Source organism: Chenopodium album, chromosome 21, assembly GCF_948465745.1.
Source record: "Chenopodium album chromosome 21, dcCheAlbu1.1, whole genome shotgun sequence".
NCBI lineage: Eukaryota > Viridiplantae > Streptophyta > Magnoliopsida > Caryophyllales > Amaranthaceae > Chenopodium > Chenopodium album.
Genome location: NC_137854.1, coordinates 38,421,282 through 38,437,504, shown reverse-complemented (window position 1 = coordinate 38,437,504; position 16,223 = coordinate 38,421,282). Strand labels below are relative to the sequence as shown.

At 36.2% G+C, this 16,223-nt stretch overlaps 2 protein-coding genes across 2 annotated transcripts; both read right to left on the bottom strand.

Moving 5' to 3' along the window:
- Window positions 1-283: 283 nt before the first annotated feature.
- Window positions 284-8,427, bottom strand: LOC145600079 (histidine kinase 3-like). Its single transcript, XM_081655930.1, has 11 exons — window positions 7,095-8,427; window positions 6,145-6,426; window positions 5,806-5,975; window positions 4,646-4,858; window positions 4,251-4,437; window positions 4,107-4,158; window positions 3,789-4,018; window positions 3,575-3,673; window positions 2,217-3,340; window positions 1,264-1,627; window positions 284-812 (listed from the first exon to the last, which is right to left on the bottom strand). The coding sequence occupies exons 1-10, from the start codon at window positions 7,602-7,604 to the stop codon at window positions 1,369-1,371; spliced, it is 3,126 nt and encodes a 1,041-aa protein (XP_081512056.1). The 5' UTR covers window positions 7,605-8,427; the 3' UTR covers window positions 284-812; window positions 1,264-1,368.
- Window positions 8,428-11,426: 2,999 nt separating this feature from the next.
- On the bottom strand, window positions 11,427-14,852 carry LOC145600789 (uncharacterized). Its single transcript, XM_081656652.1, has 2 exons — window positions 11,814-14,852; window positions 11,427-11,723 (listed from the first exon to the last, which is right to left on the bottom strand). The coding sequence occupies exons 1-2, from the start codon at window positions 14,850-14,852 to the stop codon at window positions 11,427-11,429; spliced, it is 3,336 nt and encodes a 1,111-aa protein (XP_081512778.1).
- Window positions 14,853-16,223: the final 1,371 nt, after the last annotated feature.

The following is a 16,223-nucleotide window of genomic DNA, read 5'->3' as shown; positions in this document are numbered from 1 at the left end:
TTCTTTTATTGATGAACTCAGAGAAAAAAGAAAAAAAAAATACTGTAGCGTCATTCCTCATATTTTAAATTTCAACAGACCTCAACATATACTAGTGTAATACCACAGTAATTTCTATAGCTGCACATATATCTGTTCATCAGTTCATGGCTTCATGCAAGACTTATTAAAAACATTCAAGATGTTTTCGTCGATCTTCATCCTTCAACCCTTTAAAATTCGTTTTTACAGCGAAGAGCTGAAATTCAAACCTCAAGTTTATGCACGCAGTTGATGCATCATGAAGAAGAAAATCACCAGAGTGGCGGAGTATACTCACATTATATAAAACTAAAAGTCGATATATACAACTCACAAACTTTAATCAGCATACACGTTTAATAATTTACATTCAATGGTGATTATAATACTATAATCCCTCCCATCACAATTAGTGAGTGAAGGAAATGTGATAATATATGACAGGATATCTAAGTCTTATTTTTTCGAGTAATCTATACATGGTGCATTCTTTACACGCTGTGTTGATGTGCAAACGCTAAGCTATGATACAAACAAATACTGTCCAAATGAGGATTATGGCACCAAACTCGAGTCACGCAAATCCTTTCAAAGCCCATCGTGAGGAGCTATGAACTCTGAAAAAAGGCTCAAGAAAAGCTCTTCACTTACATGGGGATATTATCCTACACGTATGCCTCCCGTCGGAAAGAATCTTACAAATGTGTCAGGAATGTGACTACTAAGAGCAACCAAACGTCACCGATCAAGTATGGTGTGTATCCCATTCTCAAATTGAAATCAATCATTTTCTGCAATTTATGGAACAAAAAAAAAATGTAAGTGAATGAGATAAACACTAATACAATACATCTGAATACTGTCAAAACCCTATAGAATGGATACTGTCAAAACCCTATAGAATGGATAAAGTTAAAAATTTGATACTTTTTTTGGATTTCTAAATTCCAAGAATCAGAAACTAAAAACTGGAAACCGCAAAATACAATTTGATGTTAGTTTTCTAACATACGCTCCTCATTCCCAAATAAGTGTCCATTACGGTTATGCACACAGATTACGAAGTTAATAACAACATTGCAGTGGTATTTTAATCTTTGCTAGGAATAGTATACTGATATTCAAGGTGACCATTAACATGGAATATATAAAGTTCAGTGGTCAGAATGGCAGGAGTAACTCAGAACTAAAAATGAACAAGAATGCTAAAACAAGTTCCTAGGCGTGTTCCGGGAAACTTACTTATATGCAAATTAGAAGACCGCTTATGAAGCCCAAAGCATCCAACAGACAAGAAGCTTGCGCTTATGCCATCTGAGGAACTTCCTGTGAAGGTAAGAGGCTTACTCATTGCTCCGAACTCTTATTGAAAAAGCGTGACACTTCACGATAAAGTTGTTCTGCTTCAAATGGTTTTGAGACATATCCATCCATGCCACACTCAAGGCTTTTCTCATGTGTTGCTTGGAAAACATCTGCAGTCATGGCCAAGATAGGCACATGCCAGCTTGAAATGTTTTTATAGGTGCCAGCAGTTTCTTCACCATGATGGATACGCTCATTAATGTAGTGTTCTTTTTCACGGATTTTCCTAGTAGCTTCAAATCTGCATAGAGGAATTCGGAAAAGAAAGATTCCAAGACATCAGACAAACAGTTGCATGTAGTAGGATAAAACACTTCTTGTAAGAAAATCCAAAAGAACAGCTTTCTGGATACATCATGGTACTAGTTACTTGAAGATTTCAGATTAGAAAATTGAAAAATTCTATGGGACAGAGTCAGAGTTCAAATAGCACCTATGAAATCATCGTTTAGTGATATGACTAAGGTCCTTTGGAGGTGTTTCTATCTAACTTTTACTATTTGTCTTTCTTACTATTCTCCATTCTTAATATTCTATCTTATCCAAAATATAGATTGCGCTATCGAAATTCACACATGTTAAGTAGTATAATTGAGTAAAGCTGCATAGATCTTGTAAAGTGACATTTAATATTTTATAGAGACTACATAGTTACAAATAAAATCACATCGGCATGTTAGATTTTTAGAATGACTTAGGATCAAATCAACTAGGTAAAACAAATTATATCTTAGAACAACAGGTAGTATGACGTTGGAGCAAAGGCTTGGTTTTTCGAATACAAAATGGTAAAAGAAAGACATTCATGGTTGCAGTAGAAAGATACATACCCATCCATTTCTGGCATCTGGATGTCCATGAAGCAGGCATCGAAATGATGTGGTGGAGAGAGCTTCTCAATGGCTCTTTTCCCACTATCTACACAATCCACCTCAGCTCCATACTTCTTCAACGCACCAGCAGCCACTTTGAGGTTAATAGTATTGTCATCTACTACAAGAATTTTTCTCCCACGAAGAAGATGCTGGAGTGGCAATGTCGGCAACACTCCATTGGGGGAATTACCTTTCTTCCCAACACCCATCACTCGTTGCAATGACGCAGCCACCATGCTTGCCCTCAAGGGCTTCATGATGATACAAGGAGTATCAACATCACTAGTACCAGAGTTTGAAGTTCTAACGGAGCTGATACTATTCGTTAGAAGAAAAAGTTTAGGTAGCTTTGTCCCATTCTTGACAAGTCTCAATTTATTGATAGATAAAGAGTCATCTTTGAGGTATTCGTTCCACACTTCAAGCTCGATAAACACCATATCAATGCATGGCTTTCCGGTACTGATAATAACAGAACCTTGGTTCAAATCTGGAGCTACTTCAACATTGATACCAAGTCGTAGCATATGATATCTAGCCACCTTCGCTCGAACTTGTCTTGGGTCTATAATTAATGCTGTCATGCCTTGAAATTCAGCCGATGCTGAACTATTTTGGTTTTTCGTCGGTTGTTTCTTGGTTGAACTCGAGTTAGCATTGCTAAAAACTGCAGTGAATGTAAAGGTAGAACCAAGTTTGGGCACACTAGCAAATCCAATTTCCCCGTTCATCAAGCTAACCAAGCACTTGCTTATACTCAGTCCTATCCCGGTGCCTCCACTTCTAGGACCTACTTGCATGAAGGGAGTGAAGATACGAGACTGCGCTTCATCAGGGATGCCACAACCAGTATCTTCAACTGAGACAATTAGGTTGACAAGACTGTTGGAGGAGGACAATGATAATGAACTAGGTATATCTTTACAGAAAGCTCTGAATCCAGCCCAGCTTCTCCGTCTATCTGCAACAGGCAAGCCACTCAAGGAGTTCCTTAATGATAACTCGGTTTCCACTTCTATAAAATCTCTCACCTCTTCCACGAGATGGACAGTCACAAAAATGTGTCCTCTCTCTGTGAACTGCACAATGAAGAAATACTCAAGCTAAGTGATCATACACCAAAGTTATGCTATTTCTTTAGCTAAATAAACAATTCTAAAGGAAACTCCTGAGACTTGTCAGATTTAACAGAGAATTGACTTGCATAGTATTAAGGTTCATTACAATTAAAATCAAATTTCCATACTTATATGCAAACATTCTTAGGAATGTTATATAACAAAAGGAAACTTGGACAGCAACTTGTTACTTACTTTGATTGAGTTTCCCATTAGATTTGTCATAATTTGACGGAACCTTCCCGGGTCACCAACAACCAAATCTGGTACTTGCTCAGAGATATATACTGCAAGCTAGAATACCAAAAGTTGAAGTGTGTTAAATTTGAATCCCAAAAGAAAATTCAATGGAAGACATGGGCACTGCAAACAAGATAAATCAAGGGTAGAAAGGGTTAACAGCGGTTACCTCTATTCCTTTCTCTTGAGATTTCCCCGAAAAGAGGGACAATACATCATCCAGAATTGCTCGCAGATCAAACGTAACAGCCTCTAGCTCAAGTTTACCAGACTCAATCTTTGCCTGGTCAAGAACCTCATTGATAAGAGAAACAAGAGCCTTTCCACTGGCTTGAGCTGTCCGTACATAATCTTGTTGAGTCACATCCAAGTCGGTGTCCATAAGCATTTGAAGCATTCCTGAAATTTTGAAATGAGTTACTCAAATTGTACATTCACAGTTTCATATAACATGTTGATAACATTTAACATTTGTGACAACAATTACCTAGAACACCATTCATAGGGGTTCTGATCTCATGAGAAACAGTAGCAAGGAACTGCAGGATGTTCAAAGCATGATCAGATCTAGACACAATAGAAATTGTTTATGAATTTCTGTATACGAGTTACACAAAAGAGAACTGTGTACCTGTGATTTTGCAACATCAGCAGTCTCAGCTCGTTTTTTAAGCTCCGTCATCTTAAGATAGTCATCCTCCACTTTGGCAATCCTATTTAGAGTTGCATGAAAAATATGACCAACAAGCAACGCAATAACTAGTATCCCAATAGCAGTCGTAATGGCTAACCATGGCCAAGGTGGTTTCTGTTTAAATCTGCACAAATATGTAAAAACCAATGAAATCTAAAGTTGAAGTCTTATTCAAATAGCAAAAGTTTCAATACATTCTCTCACAAGTCACGAGCTCAGCCTCACAGGTAAGCTTGAAGCCCTAGAAATTGCTACTTGTGTAATGTGCAAACTGCAGTGCCATACACTGACACATCTTTACAAACGACAATATAGAAACCATGTATTCTCACCTACAGCGCATCTCATGCCGTCTAAAAGGATCTCCAAAGATTAGCGGGCTGACGTGCTCCAACTCATCACTAGATACATCTGAACCATACATGCTGATCGGGTGCGACAGATTAGTTATATCATACACATTCACAAGGATAGTCTGCTTGCTGGCAAGCTGATGAAGTAACTTTTCCACCAGTGATTCTATGTCGAAGACCCCTCCGAGATACCTGCCACAAACATAGGACGTTATCATCCATAATACATCTCACTCTGGTGGAACTTACAACTCTACACAATTACTACATGCCTAAATGGTTCACTGGCACTGATTGAAATATAGACCAATACACCATGGAATTTCACATTGCAGCTACATGACAGGTTGGCACATAGTACGTTTTCCAGAATGACACTGCAACATTATTGGGTAGTTAAAGCCGCCATTGTCAATAGTAAGTTAGTAACCATTACGCTTGTTTATGGAAGCTGCTGGACAGTAGACACTAAGAACCTCTTATTTTCTTTACAAATAAGTAAATAACTACAACTAGAAGTACAATTCTGAAAGGAAAATGCAAAAAAAAGGTGGTTAAAATGATTAAGTTATAATTTTGGTATGGCCAATTCATGCTGTGAAGTGAAATACAACCAAATGTGATTTCTTCTGTTTTGTGGCCGCTGCCACAATAGCAACCATGACTCAATTCAACATGTTGTGAACCCTCACACAATAAAGAAAGCGCATCTATTACTATGAGCAAGAAGGCATCACACAACCACGCCTAAGGTTTACCAAAATATTAAGCAGGGTTAGTATTGATGCTTCATTAGTTTCTAACCATTCTAATAGGGAGCTAAATTTTTTTTTTATTATTATCTGTTTGAAGTGATCTTTTTATGTAATGTTAGAAAAGTTTCCTTGTTCCACTCAACAAAAGTACCAATGTATCATAATTATTTAACTGTCATGCAATTTTATCAAGATTTTAGCATTTATCATCTTTCCAGCTTGAGACATCTATGGAATAATTTTCTTTTCACTTTTCCTGTTGATCGTAGTCATCTGATGTTTGTAGCACAGCACATGAAACAAACTGATATTTTATTTCTGGGAGCTCACAAATAGAAAGAAGGTGCTACATTTAGCGTATAAGATTATTAGTCGCAGGCATACCCATCAGCAGCTTGAATTCGTTCATCTGGGGTAGCATTTGAAGGAAGATCTCTTTTATAAACTGCAAATGTCAAGATAACTCCAAGGCGGCCAGTTTTGAGCAGTGGGAAAGGGGCAGTGAGAACTCCCTTTCCAGATGCCCTTGCACGCAAAACATTTTCACGATCCTCCTATCAAAATACAAAACAACTGAGATCAGATAGGCAAGCAATTGGTTACTTAGAAGCCTTTGGGTTTAAAAGACCAGCATCAGCCACTCCATGTTAGTTCAAGATATACATGTATCATGGAGATCAAATAATTACAAGCAACACGAAAAGACAATAAATGAGAGCATACCTTCCCAGAAAGCACATCCACAGAAACAACATGAGAAATGGTATCTTGTGCAAATATCACAGGGGCATATTCTTCTTGAACTGGAGAAGGCTCCAGCTTTTCCACGGCATAATCATCCTTATGAACAGGTTCTTGCTCAACAGTATCCATCCTCTTAATAGTCCAGCCATGCTGCTTCTCAAACTGTTCTCTTTCAGAATGGAGCACTTTTACAGCATATGCCACACCACTTGTTAAAGGTCGTTCGAAAGCAGTTCTTTCAGTGTATCTTGCAAAAGTTTTCTGTTCAATGTTGACCTTAGTTAGGTACTAATTGTCTAATACTAGCAATGAAACCATAACAGCATACTATCGGACTTAACTTAAAGGAACAAAGACCATATTCAAATTAACAAAGAAAAAATAAAAATAAAAGCTCTGAGGCGGTGTGAGCTATACTACAACCACAATAACAAACTCTTTAGGCAAAAGCTTTCCCAATCACCCGCACACTTCAATCTGTAGCACCATATACTTCAATCATAAAGAATGTGTACTCATTCTATCTATTCATCCAGGTTACCCAAGTGAAAAGCTTTCCCTTGCCAAGTTCACCTTAGTTAGTATCTAATGACCTAATACCAGCAATTCATATTAAATCCGACAAAACGGACACAACATCCACAGGCCATTAGCTCTGCTGACAGCAGAAGTACAATTTCAGGAGTAAAACTTACACCTCAACCCCCCATCAAAAATATCATTTTCAGGTATCATAATACACTGCAAAAACTTTCAATAATTTGCCCACATACATGATAAATACACCCATAATTCCTAATTTCCTACTTATAACATAATCATTAAAAAAAAAAAAAAGCTGAATCAGATACATACTTGGAGCTACAAAATCAAAAACAAAATCATCAAATATTTAGTAAAAAAAAAATAGAATTCATTGAATAGTATACCTGATCAATAGCAGATGGATACTTGCCATGATGAAAAGTGGAAATTAATATGGACATAGCTTGAATATGATTCATACTAACATTAAATTGATCTTGTAACATCCTAGCCCTTTCATCACACATACTAGCAAGGCTTTCTTTCCTTTTTTCAACAGCATATGAACTCATGAACCAAAAAACCCCAAAACAAAATATGATCCAAAATACTACCCAAGCAACCAAAAGCTTCTTCCACCATGATTTCCTCAACTTCATTGACCCTATATATTGGTAATAGTAATGGTGGATCATACGGCTATTCGACGCGATATTCAACCACCAATCACCCACCACTTTACCATCACCACCACCACCACCACTGCCGCCGCCGCCAAGCAAACAAGGCTTGCCGTCCATTACACCACCATTAATCAGCCAATTCATGGGGATCACAGAGATAAACCAACAACATAACAGTAATAGTACATGTCCTGCTTTTAACCCAAAACCAAGAACATGTAACAAACTCATCCACTGTATAGTAAACTACTAGTAATCTCAGCTCCCAAAGTAGGAGAGAGAAAGATGATTAAATTAAAAACTATTCAAATTTTGAAGAGAATAAATGCCCAGAAAAAGAGGGACAAGAATAAAATGAAAAAAAATTAAAGGGTAGAAGAAGAAAATTAAGCTAGCCACCCACTTTTTTTTTCCAGAAATAACTGGTAAAATAGCAGAAAATACAAGAAGATGCTAACTTATCCTTCATCAAATTTAAACCCAAAAATAAAATTAAATATAAGGAATCCCAGAAACAAAAGATTCCAAATTTCCTTTACCAAACAGACAGAATTTGGGCTTATCCTAATAGCAAACAACCACAACCCAAATCAAGAAATGAGGAAAATCCCCAAAAAATTTCACAATTTTGAACAAATTCAAGCAAACCCCAGATAAATTAACAAGTTTTTGATCAAATTGAAGCAGAAACTAGAAAATTTTAGATGAAAAAAAGTAGGAATCTGACAAGGAAATCTTAAGCTTATCCTAAGGAAGGTACTAAAATTGGGAGCAATAAATCAAACATGTGGTGGGTTGTTGCAGATTTTGACACTTAGAGAAATCTACACAAATCAAGCTAAAGTAAGGAAGGTAAGAAGAATTGGAAGTATTATTATTTAGAGAGAGAGTTTGAAGAAGAATCTGCTACAAAATCAAAGAACCAAAAAAAATCAAAAATAAAATACTAAGCATATGATATGAAAATAAAAATAAAAAAGGTGGTACAATTATTATGTACTGTATAGTATTACCAGTAATATAGTGTAAAAATAAAAATGAAATAAAAGGGTTTATTATAGGAGAATAAATATGGGTGTGAAAATGTCTGCTAGCAACAAGCCATTATCGGTGTCAATTACGTCCAAATAAATTATTTTTAAATTGAGGGGGAGATAATATCATGGATAAAGGATATATATTGTTTTTTTTTTTTTTTGAAAAATAAATAATAATGATTGTCGGACGAATAATAGGTGGCAAATGTTAAACAATGTGTCACCGGGATTTAACTCAATACAAAAATTATAAAAAAAAACACAACTTTAACACCGGCGATGAACTTGCCTTTGGCCGATGGTGGTCAGTGGTGGTTTGTTGTGAGCAGATAATGTTAGATTGAGTGTCTGTTCACTTCAGCTTAATCTCAGTTCAATTTGATTTAGTTCAATTCAGCTCCAATCAATTCAGTTCACTTTAGCTCTTAATTTCCTTTTCTTATAAAATCTTCATTTCAGATCTATTCAGTTCAGTTTAGCCCCAATCAGTTCTTCTACTCAATTCAGTAAATGTGAACAGGCCCTGAGTTAGAGAGATGAAACATGGAAATATGGAATGCACGCGAGAGTATGTTCGTCCATTTGCAAGCGTTACCTAGTAATATGTGGGCATCGATTAGCTTTTTATTATCAAGTCATGTGTGTGTGTGTTTTTTTTTTTAGTGAGGATCATTATAGCATGTTCAATTATCTTATTTTCACTTATTTTAAGTCAGATAAGTTCGAATAAGTCAAAATTAGGAAAAACAAATTTCAATATGGATTACCCAAGTTCAAATTACAACTAAAATATGTAAGATAAGTGAAAATCAGGTGAATAGAACATGCCCTTAACTTATTTTGTGTATACTTTTTCTGATTTTCACTTATATGAACTCATTATTATGCAATTAGATTAATATTGTGAGAGACCTTTATGTTTGGAGGGGTCGTTTATTGGCTTAACTTGCACATGTTACCCTTGTCTTTGGATATTATTGTGTCTTCATCTGTGTATACGACTAATACGAGGTGACATCTTTAGTTTTGATTTGGAAAAGGAAAATTTTGAATACAACATGCTCTTAATCAAATGTCATGAGGAAGACGAATGCAGTTTAATTTCATTAATTAAAGAGGTCATTGTTGAGTTTTCATTGATTTCTACCACAAAAGAGATTAAATGGGAATGTGTATACAAGTTTTTATAGTCTAAATATACATTACGTGCCTAAGTCTAAAGGTATGTATTATTTTTTTCTACTTTTTAATTTTACTCTAACGATGAATCATATACCAACACATTAATTATCATTTCCCTTCTTATCATTACTTTAAACAAAAGAATAAATATGTCAAATTTAATAAGACAAACAAATAGGGACAAAGAGATAGCGAATCACGCTATACAATTACAGAGGTGTAAGTGAGTTGTGATCGATTGAATGTCTTTATTATTTAAGAATAACAACATCATATATCAACCCTTGAAAACTAAATTTTAATGATGCACCATATTGAATGACAAGCCAAGATGTCATCTCAAGATGTAAGGTTAAACCCCACTAATGATTTTTAAAAAAATGGGTCAAGAAGAAGAAGTGAATAAAGAAGCAAATTGTAGTTGCAACAAACACCCCTATCTAACCTAAAGTCCACCTTAGGGTGCCGGTGTTTAGCTTTTTGGCTTTTATATTTTTTATTTGATTATGTAAAAGCTGGCATTTTGAGTTTAGGCATTACACGGAATTGAGTTTAATATGATAATTTCAAAATGCTTTTAAAAAAGCACTATTCTTTGAAGTTCACTCTTTTATTTTCTATTACTACCTCCGTTTTTATTTAGTTGACATGTTTTAACTTTAGCACTATTCACACACCTTTCTTTGATCGTGTTTTGTGCTTATACGTAATGAAAAATATAGTCATGTGAAATCTTGTTAGATTCGTCACGTTATACACTTTCAAAATATCAACTTTTCATAATTTTTGCTTATGGATAATTACATATATCTATACTAATATATTAAAAGGCGTTACTAAAAACGTCTATGCGCCACGTAGACTCCCTTATTTCGCCACGTCACTTACTCAATTTCTTAGTATGCCACGTCATCCACTCAACACCTTAATATGCCACGTCAACCACACAAACAACAATACTCTTTGTTATCTCAACTATATTGAAAAAAATATATGGATGAGAAGGTTTGAACACGTGACCTCTTAAAAAAAAGGTTATTGTTCAACCATCTACACTAATTGTCAATTATGTTTTAACCTTGCACAATAAATAATATTGTATTATAAAGTATTGAAGACACATACTACATACACACTATTAGATGCTCTTAAAAAATTAACAGTTGCACAACTATAAAAGTAGTAATCCGGGGCAACGCCCGGGCTATTCACTAGTTAATGATTGAATAAGTGCATTGGCAAACATGACTAAAGAAACGTGTCAACTAAAAAGAAATGGAGGAAGTATTATACTGAGTTTATGATAATTAGGTAAGTAATTACTTTGTACTCCGTATTACTTCCTCTGTTAATGGTTGTTAATTCCAACAAAGGAATATTTCATATCTCAGTTTAAGCTTTTGGTTGAGTTGGTCCTCTAACATGGTATCAAGAGCCAGCGTGACACAAAGGTCACGGGTTCGAATCTCATCCATCCCTCCTTTAAAGTGGAATTAATTCGCACCAGGTATGGGTGGGCCTGTGTTGCATCCACATTTCAAGTCCAAAAGGTCTTTCATGTGAGGGGGATGATAGAGTATAAATCCCACAATTTAGTGCCTAATTCTATTGATTTTGACCATAAATTCCAATTAATATATATATACAAAGTCATGTGATATTATCGTTAGACATCTCAATGTATAGTTTTGTTATATCAATGTTTTATAATGTTTTTTTTTATTTGTGATTAAGATCGATATTGATGGTCAAAGATACATCTTGAAGACCAAAAAGATAATAAACAAGCTAAGCACTATTTTTTTTTTTTTTTGGACAGCTGATCAAAAGGGACTCACTCCCCAGAAATGTAATACTTTCTAACAGACGAAACTATAGTGAAACAATGAAAATAACATAAGCTGCTCCTGATATTGCATATCTTCTCCCTCACATGAAGAGCACCCTTAAAATCTGCATCCAGCCATCCAGCTAACCTGTTATCCTTGACTGAGACCTGCAAGTGCCATATTTTCCTGTGAAGTGCTTCACTGATCCCTTCCTGCAGGGTAGATACCAAATCCTGCACCTTATCACCTGATTGAATTGTTCCTTCTTTCTGAATGCAGTAGCCATCCTGATGCTCAATCTCCTAGAACCATGTTGTCCTGCTCCTACTTTTGATGCAATTTATCTCAAGATTAGCCTTCCTGCAATCACTATTGCCCTGAATCAAAGTCACTGTCCTGCTCATCTTCTGCTTCTCCCTGCTGCAACCTCTTGACTCAAAACCAGGGGGGACTTCTCTAGCAAGCTCCAGCTCACCTGCAGTAACCTCATTGCTGGGCCAGAGTCTGCAAAAAACCTTAGCTTCCATCTTCTTGATAGCTTCCCAGGCACTCTGATTTGATTTGGAGAAAATCAGCTTATTCCTTGCTTCCCAAATGCCTTCAATACCAGCTAGAAACATGTGGAAGCTCTCTTCCAAACCCCTCCCCTTGGCACAAAGTATGTTATGCCAATTTTGCACCCAGCTAGAGATGGGAATGTGCTGCTGATAGTTGACATTTACACCTAAATTACACCCTTTCCACACATGTCTAGCAAAAATGCAATCTCTAAACAAATGCTCTAGCGTTTCCAGATGATTGTTATCCATGTTATCCACATCAAAACAAAGTTTACAAAAGTGATCATTGCCAAGACCTCTTTTCTTCCTTTCAAAACCAACTGGGAGAGCATTCTTGAAAATTTTCCATAACAGAATCTTCTGTCTTGGTGTTCCTGGGTAATCCCAAAATTTTTCCCAACTCACTCTCTTAGTGGGTAGTTGATTGTCAAAAGAAGGATGATTAAGTTGAAAAAGGAGCTTGTAACCACTCCTTATAGTGTACTCACCCTTACTATCCCCATTCCATATGAGCAAATCATCATAGCCCTTACTCATAATTGGAATTTTTCCTATCATCTCAACAGTTTGCTGATCGAATAACTGCCCACATTCATCCATTTTCCAGCCACCATTCTCGTTAATAAGAGAGGCAACACAAGCATTTGTGTTTACAAACTCGCCATTCCAACCCGGCACACACCCATGGACCCAAGGATGGTGAATTTTAGCAGAGCACCCATCCCCTATAGACCAAGAGCAACCTTGTTTAATGAGTTGTAATCCCCATCTTATCCCATTCCACCCCCAAGAGCCTTGCTTGTGATTATCCCAAATTTTGTCGAAGACATTTCCTTTGTTAATGTTATATTTTGTTATGAAAACCTTGCTTAATAAAGAATCCGTCCTCATGATGATCTTCCAGCCTTGCTTTGCTAGCAGGGCTTGATTGAAAAGTGTTGCATCAAGGATACCGAGGCCCCCTTCTTTTTTTGGTGCTGTCAAATGCTTCCAATTTTTCCAATAAACACCTTTGCAATCCTTATTTCCCAGCCACCAAAATTTGGCAACCATTTTATTAATTTGTTTGAGAATACTCATGGGGCACTTAAAAACCGAAAGCACATAAGTACCTAGACTGGAAAGGACAGAATTAATTAGTGTCAGTCTCCCTGCTGAAGAAAGGAAAAGGGAGTTCCAAGCATTTAGCCGTTGTTTCACCCTGTTAATCATAAAACTGAAGATCTCCTTTTTTGATGAACCAAAATCAGCCAGAATGCCAAGGTAAATACCAAAATTAGTGCTTACATTAATGCCTGGAATTTCACTAAAACTGCTAACATCCTTATCTCTTGAGTTCGGACTAGCCAGCAGAATGGACTTGGTATCATTGATAATTTGGCCCGAGGCCTTGCAATATATGTCCAGGACTTCCTTGAGGGCAACAACATTGCTTTCCTTCCCTTTGAGGAAAAAGACCGAGTCATCGGCAAAAAATAAGTGGCTAATTTTAGGGGCTCTTTGAGATACTTTCAACCCACCAATATTTCCACGCCTTTCTTCTCTCCTAATTAAACCAGATAACGCTTCCATACACAAAATAAAGAGATAGGGTGAAAGTGGATCACCCTGTCTAAGCCCACATCGAGGTCTAAAGTGTTCCTGAGTACTGCCATTCATAATCACCGAAAAAGACACAGTAGAGACACAACTCATAATGGTTTTAATCATCAAAACAGGGAAACCAAATTTACTCAAAACCTTTTCCAGGAAATCCCACTTAACTCTATCGTACGCTTTACTCATGTCCGTCTTTATAGCAATTTTGCCCACCACACCTTTCTTAGTTTTCCTTAAGTTTTCCAAAAGTTCATGAGCGAGCAAAATATTATCCGAGATGACCCTCCCGGGAACAAAAGCGTTTTGGAAAGGACCAACTAAATCATTAATGACCTTTCTAAGTCTATTAGTGATGCACTTAGAGATGATCTTGTAAATAACATTACATAGTCCAATGGGCCTTAATAATCCATCCATTGAATCTGGATTATCACATTTTGGAATTAAGGCGATGTTAGTGAAATTAAATTCGCGCAAAATATTACCTGAAGCTAGAGCTGATTTCACTGCTTTGATGACATCGTCCTGCACCCATGTCCAATTTCTCTGGTAGAAACCAGCCGGAACACCATCTGGTCCTGGCGCCTTCCAAGGTTTCATGGCAAAAAGCGCATTCCTTATCTCCCTGCTAGAGTAAGGTCTAGAGAGCAGGTCCCTTTGATCCTCCGAGAGTGAATTTGAAATTCCCATTGTTCCCTGCTCGACCTCCATTTGTCTGCAGCTAATATCAGTTTGATTGGCTGAAGCAGCAGGATCAGTAGAACAATACAGGTTCTTAAAATATGCAGTCGCCATTTCTGCTAATTGCCCCTCCTCTGTAACCCACTCACCACTATCATCTTTAATAGCTTCGATTGTATTCCGCGCCTTCCTTCCCTTAACAAAATTGAAGAAAAATCTGGAGCAAGTATCCCCCGCGTAATTCCAATTAAGCTTCGCCCTTTGTCTCCAAAAACAAGCCATATTTTCAGAGTATTCTTTTAATTGTTTGCTAATTCTTATAAAATCTTCCGCCTTCCCGTCGCTTTCAAGTAGTAATTGCGCTTCAAGTAAATCATCTTCAAATTTATCCCAATTGCCATTCCATTCACGTCTCTTATCCAGCGTCCAGTGCTTAATTCCTATCTTGGATTCATTGATCTTCCTAGCAAGGCTGTACATTGGAGAGCCCCGTTGCTCTTTCTTCCATCCCTCTTGTGCTACTGCCACACATTCAGGATAGTTTAGGCTCCAACTATCTAATTTAAAGCCTCTTTTCTTTTTAATGGTCATGGGCTGGGTTTCTAGGAAAGAGAGAGTATAGTTTTTGCAAAATTATAGGAAAGAGGGTTTCTAGGTTTATTTTTATTTTTTTAAATCAATTTTTTTTTCTTTTTTTTGACCAATTGCAGCTTGACATGTGGCACATAACCTGTTACAACAAGTCATTGACTTTTGTTGACTGGTTTGAGATTGAAGAAAAAAAAGACTCCCCAAAATTCGAAGTTTTCCACAATAATCCAAAGTTGGGATTATTCTACCAAAATTAATGATAGTTGAGATTATTTTTTCTGATTTTTCCTACAAAAAATTACTCTAATATGTAGTGAATGACAATGTGAATAACATATTTACTTAATAGAAAACTGAGCCATAGTTAGATGTTTACTAATGGTTAACCACATGTAATGACTTAGGGCATTGTCCAGGCCCAAATACTAGTTGTGATTTTTTTTTTACTACCTCGTTTCATATTATTTACAACAATTAAACAATTTTTCTCTTTATTTTATATCAAATCGTTACAAATAATATGAAACAGAGGTGGTAGGTAAAATGTATAAACTAATGGCTAGTGTTTGCAATGATCTTGGAGATTGTTGATTGAGTCATTGTCCAATGGACAAGGTTCCTTGATAACTTATGACTCAATTACAACAGCCATTTAATTTGCATTTAGTGGGTAGTCATTTTAATACCAACTAAGAAGTACTAGTAAATTTTTACCAACAAAGTTTTAGAATTTATGCGCTTGTTATGAAGAAATATGTTGGCACTAAGGCCTTGTTCTCTTCACCTTAAAAAAATAATATTAAGTAAAAATAATTTCAGTTCAGTAAAAATAAGGGTCTGTTCTCATTGACTGAACTCAGCTGAACTGAAATGAGCTGAACTGAACTAAAATGAATATTTTATAAGAGAAGGAAATTAGGAGCTGAACTGAATTTCAACGTAAGAGAACAGGCCCTAAGTTCAGTTCAGCAAAATTAACATCAGTTCAGTAAAAATAATTTCAGTTCAGTAAAAATAAGTTCAGTTCAGTAAAATTCAATTTTCTTAAAGAAGAATTATAATAGAAAATCAGCAAAAATAATTTCAGTTCGGTAAAATTAATTTAAGTTTAGTAAAAATAATTTAAGTTCAACAAAAATAATTTCAGTTCAGGAAAAATAATTTCAGTTCAGCAAAATTAAGGTGAAGAGAACGAGGCCTAAAATGAGTTCCCAACCCAACCCCCCGTCCGAAAAAAAAAAGAAAAAAAAAAGAGAGAGATGAGTACCCAAGCGGCCAAGCCACTATGAACAACCTGATGCGGCTAATGGAAATTAGTCAAATTACTAGAGTGATAAATAACTCAAGCTAATCGGGCTGAGAAATCCTCTG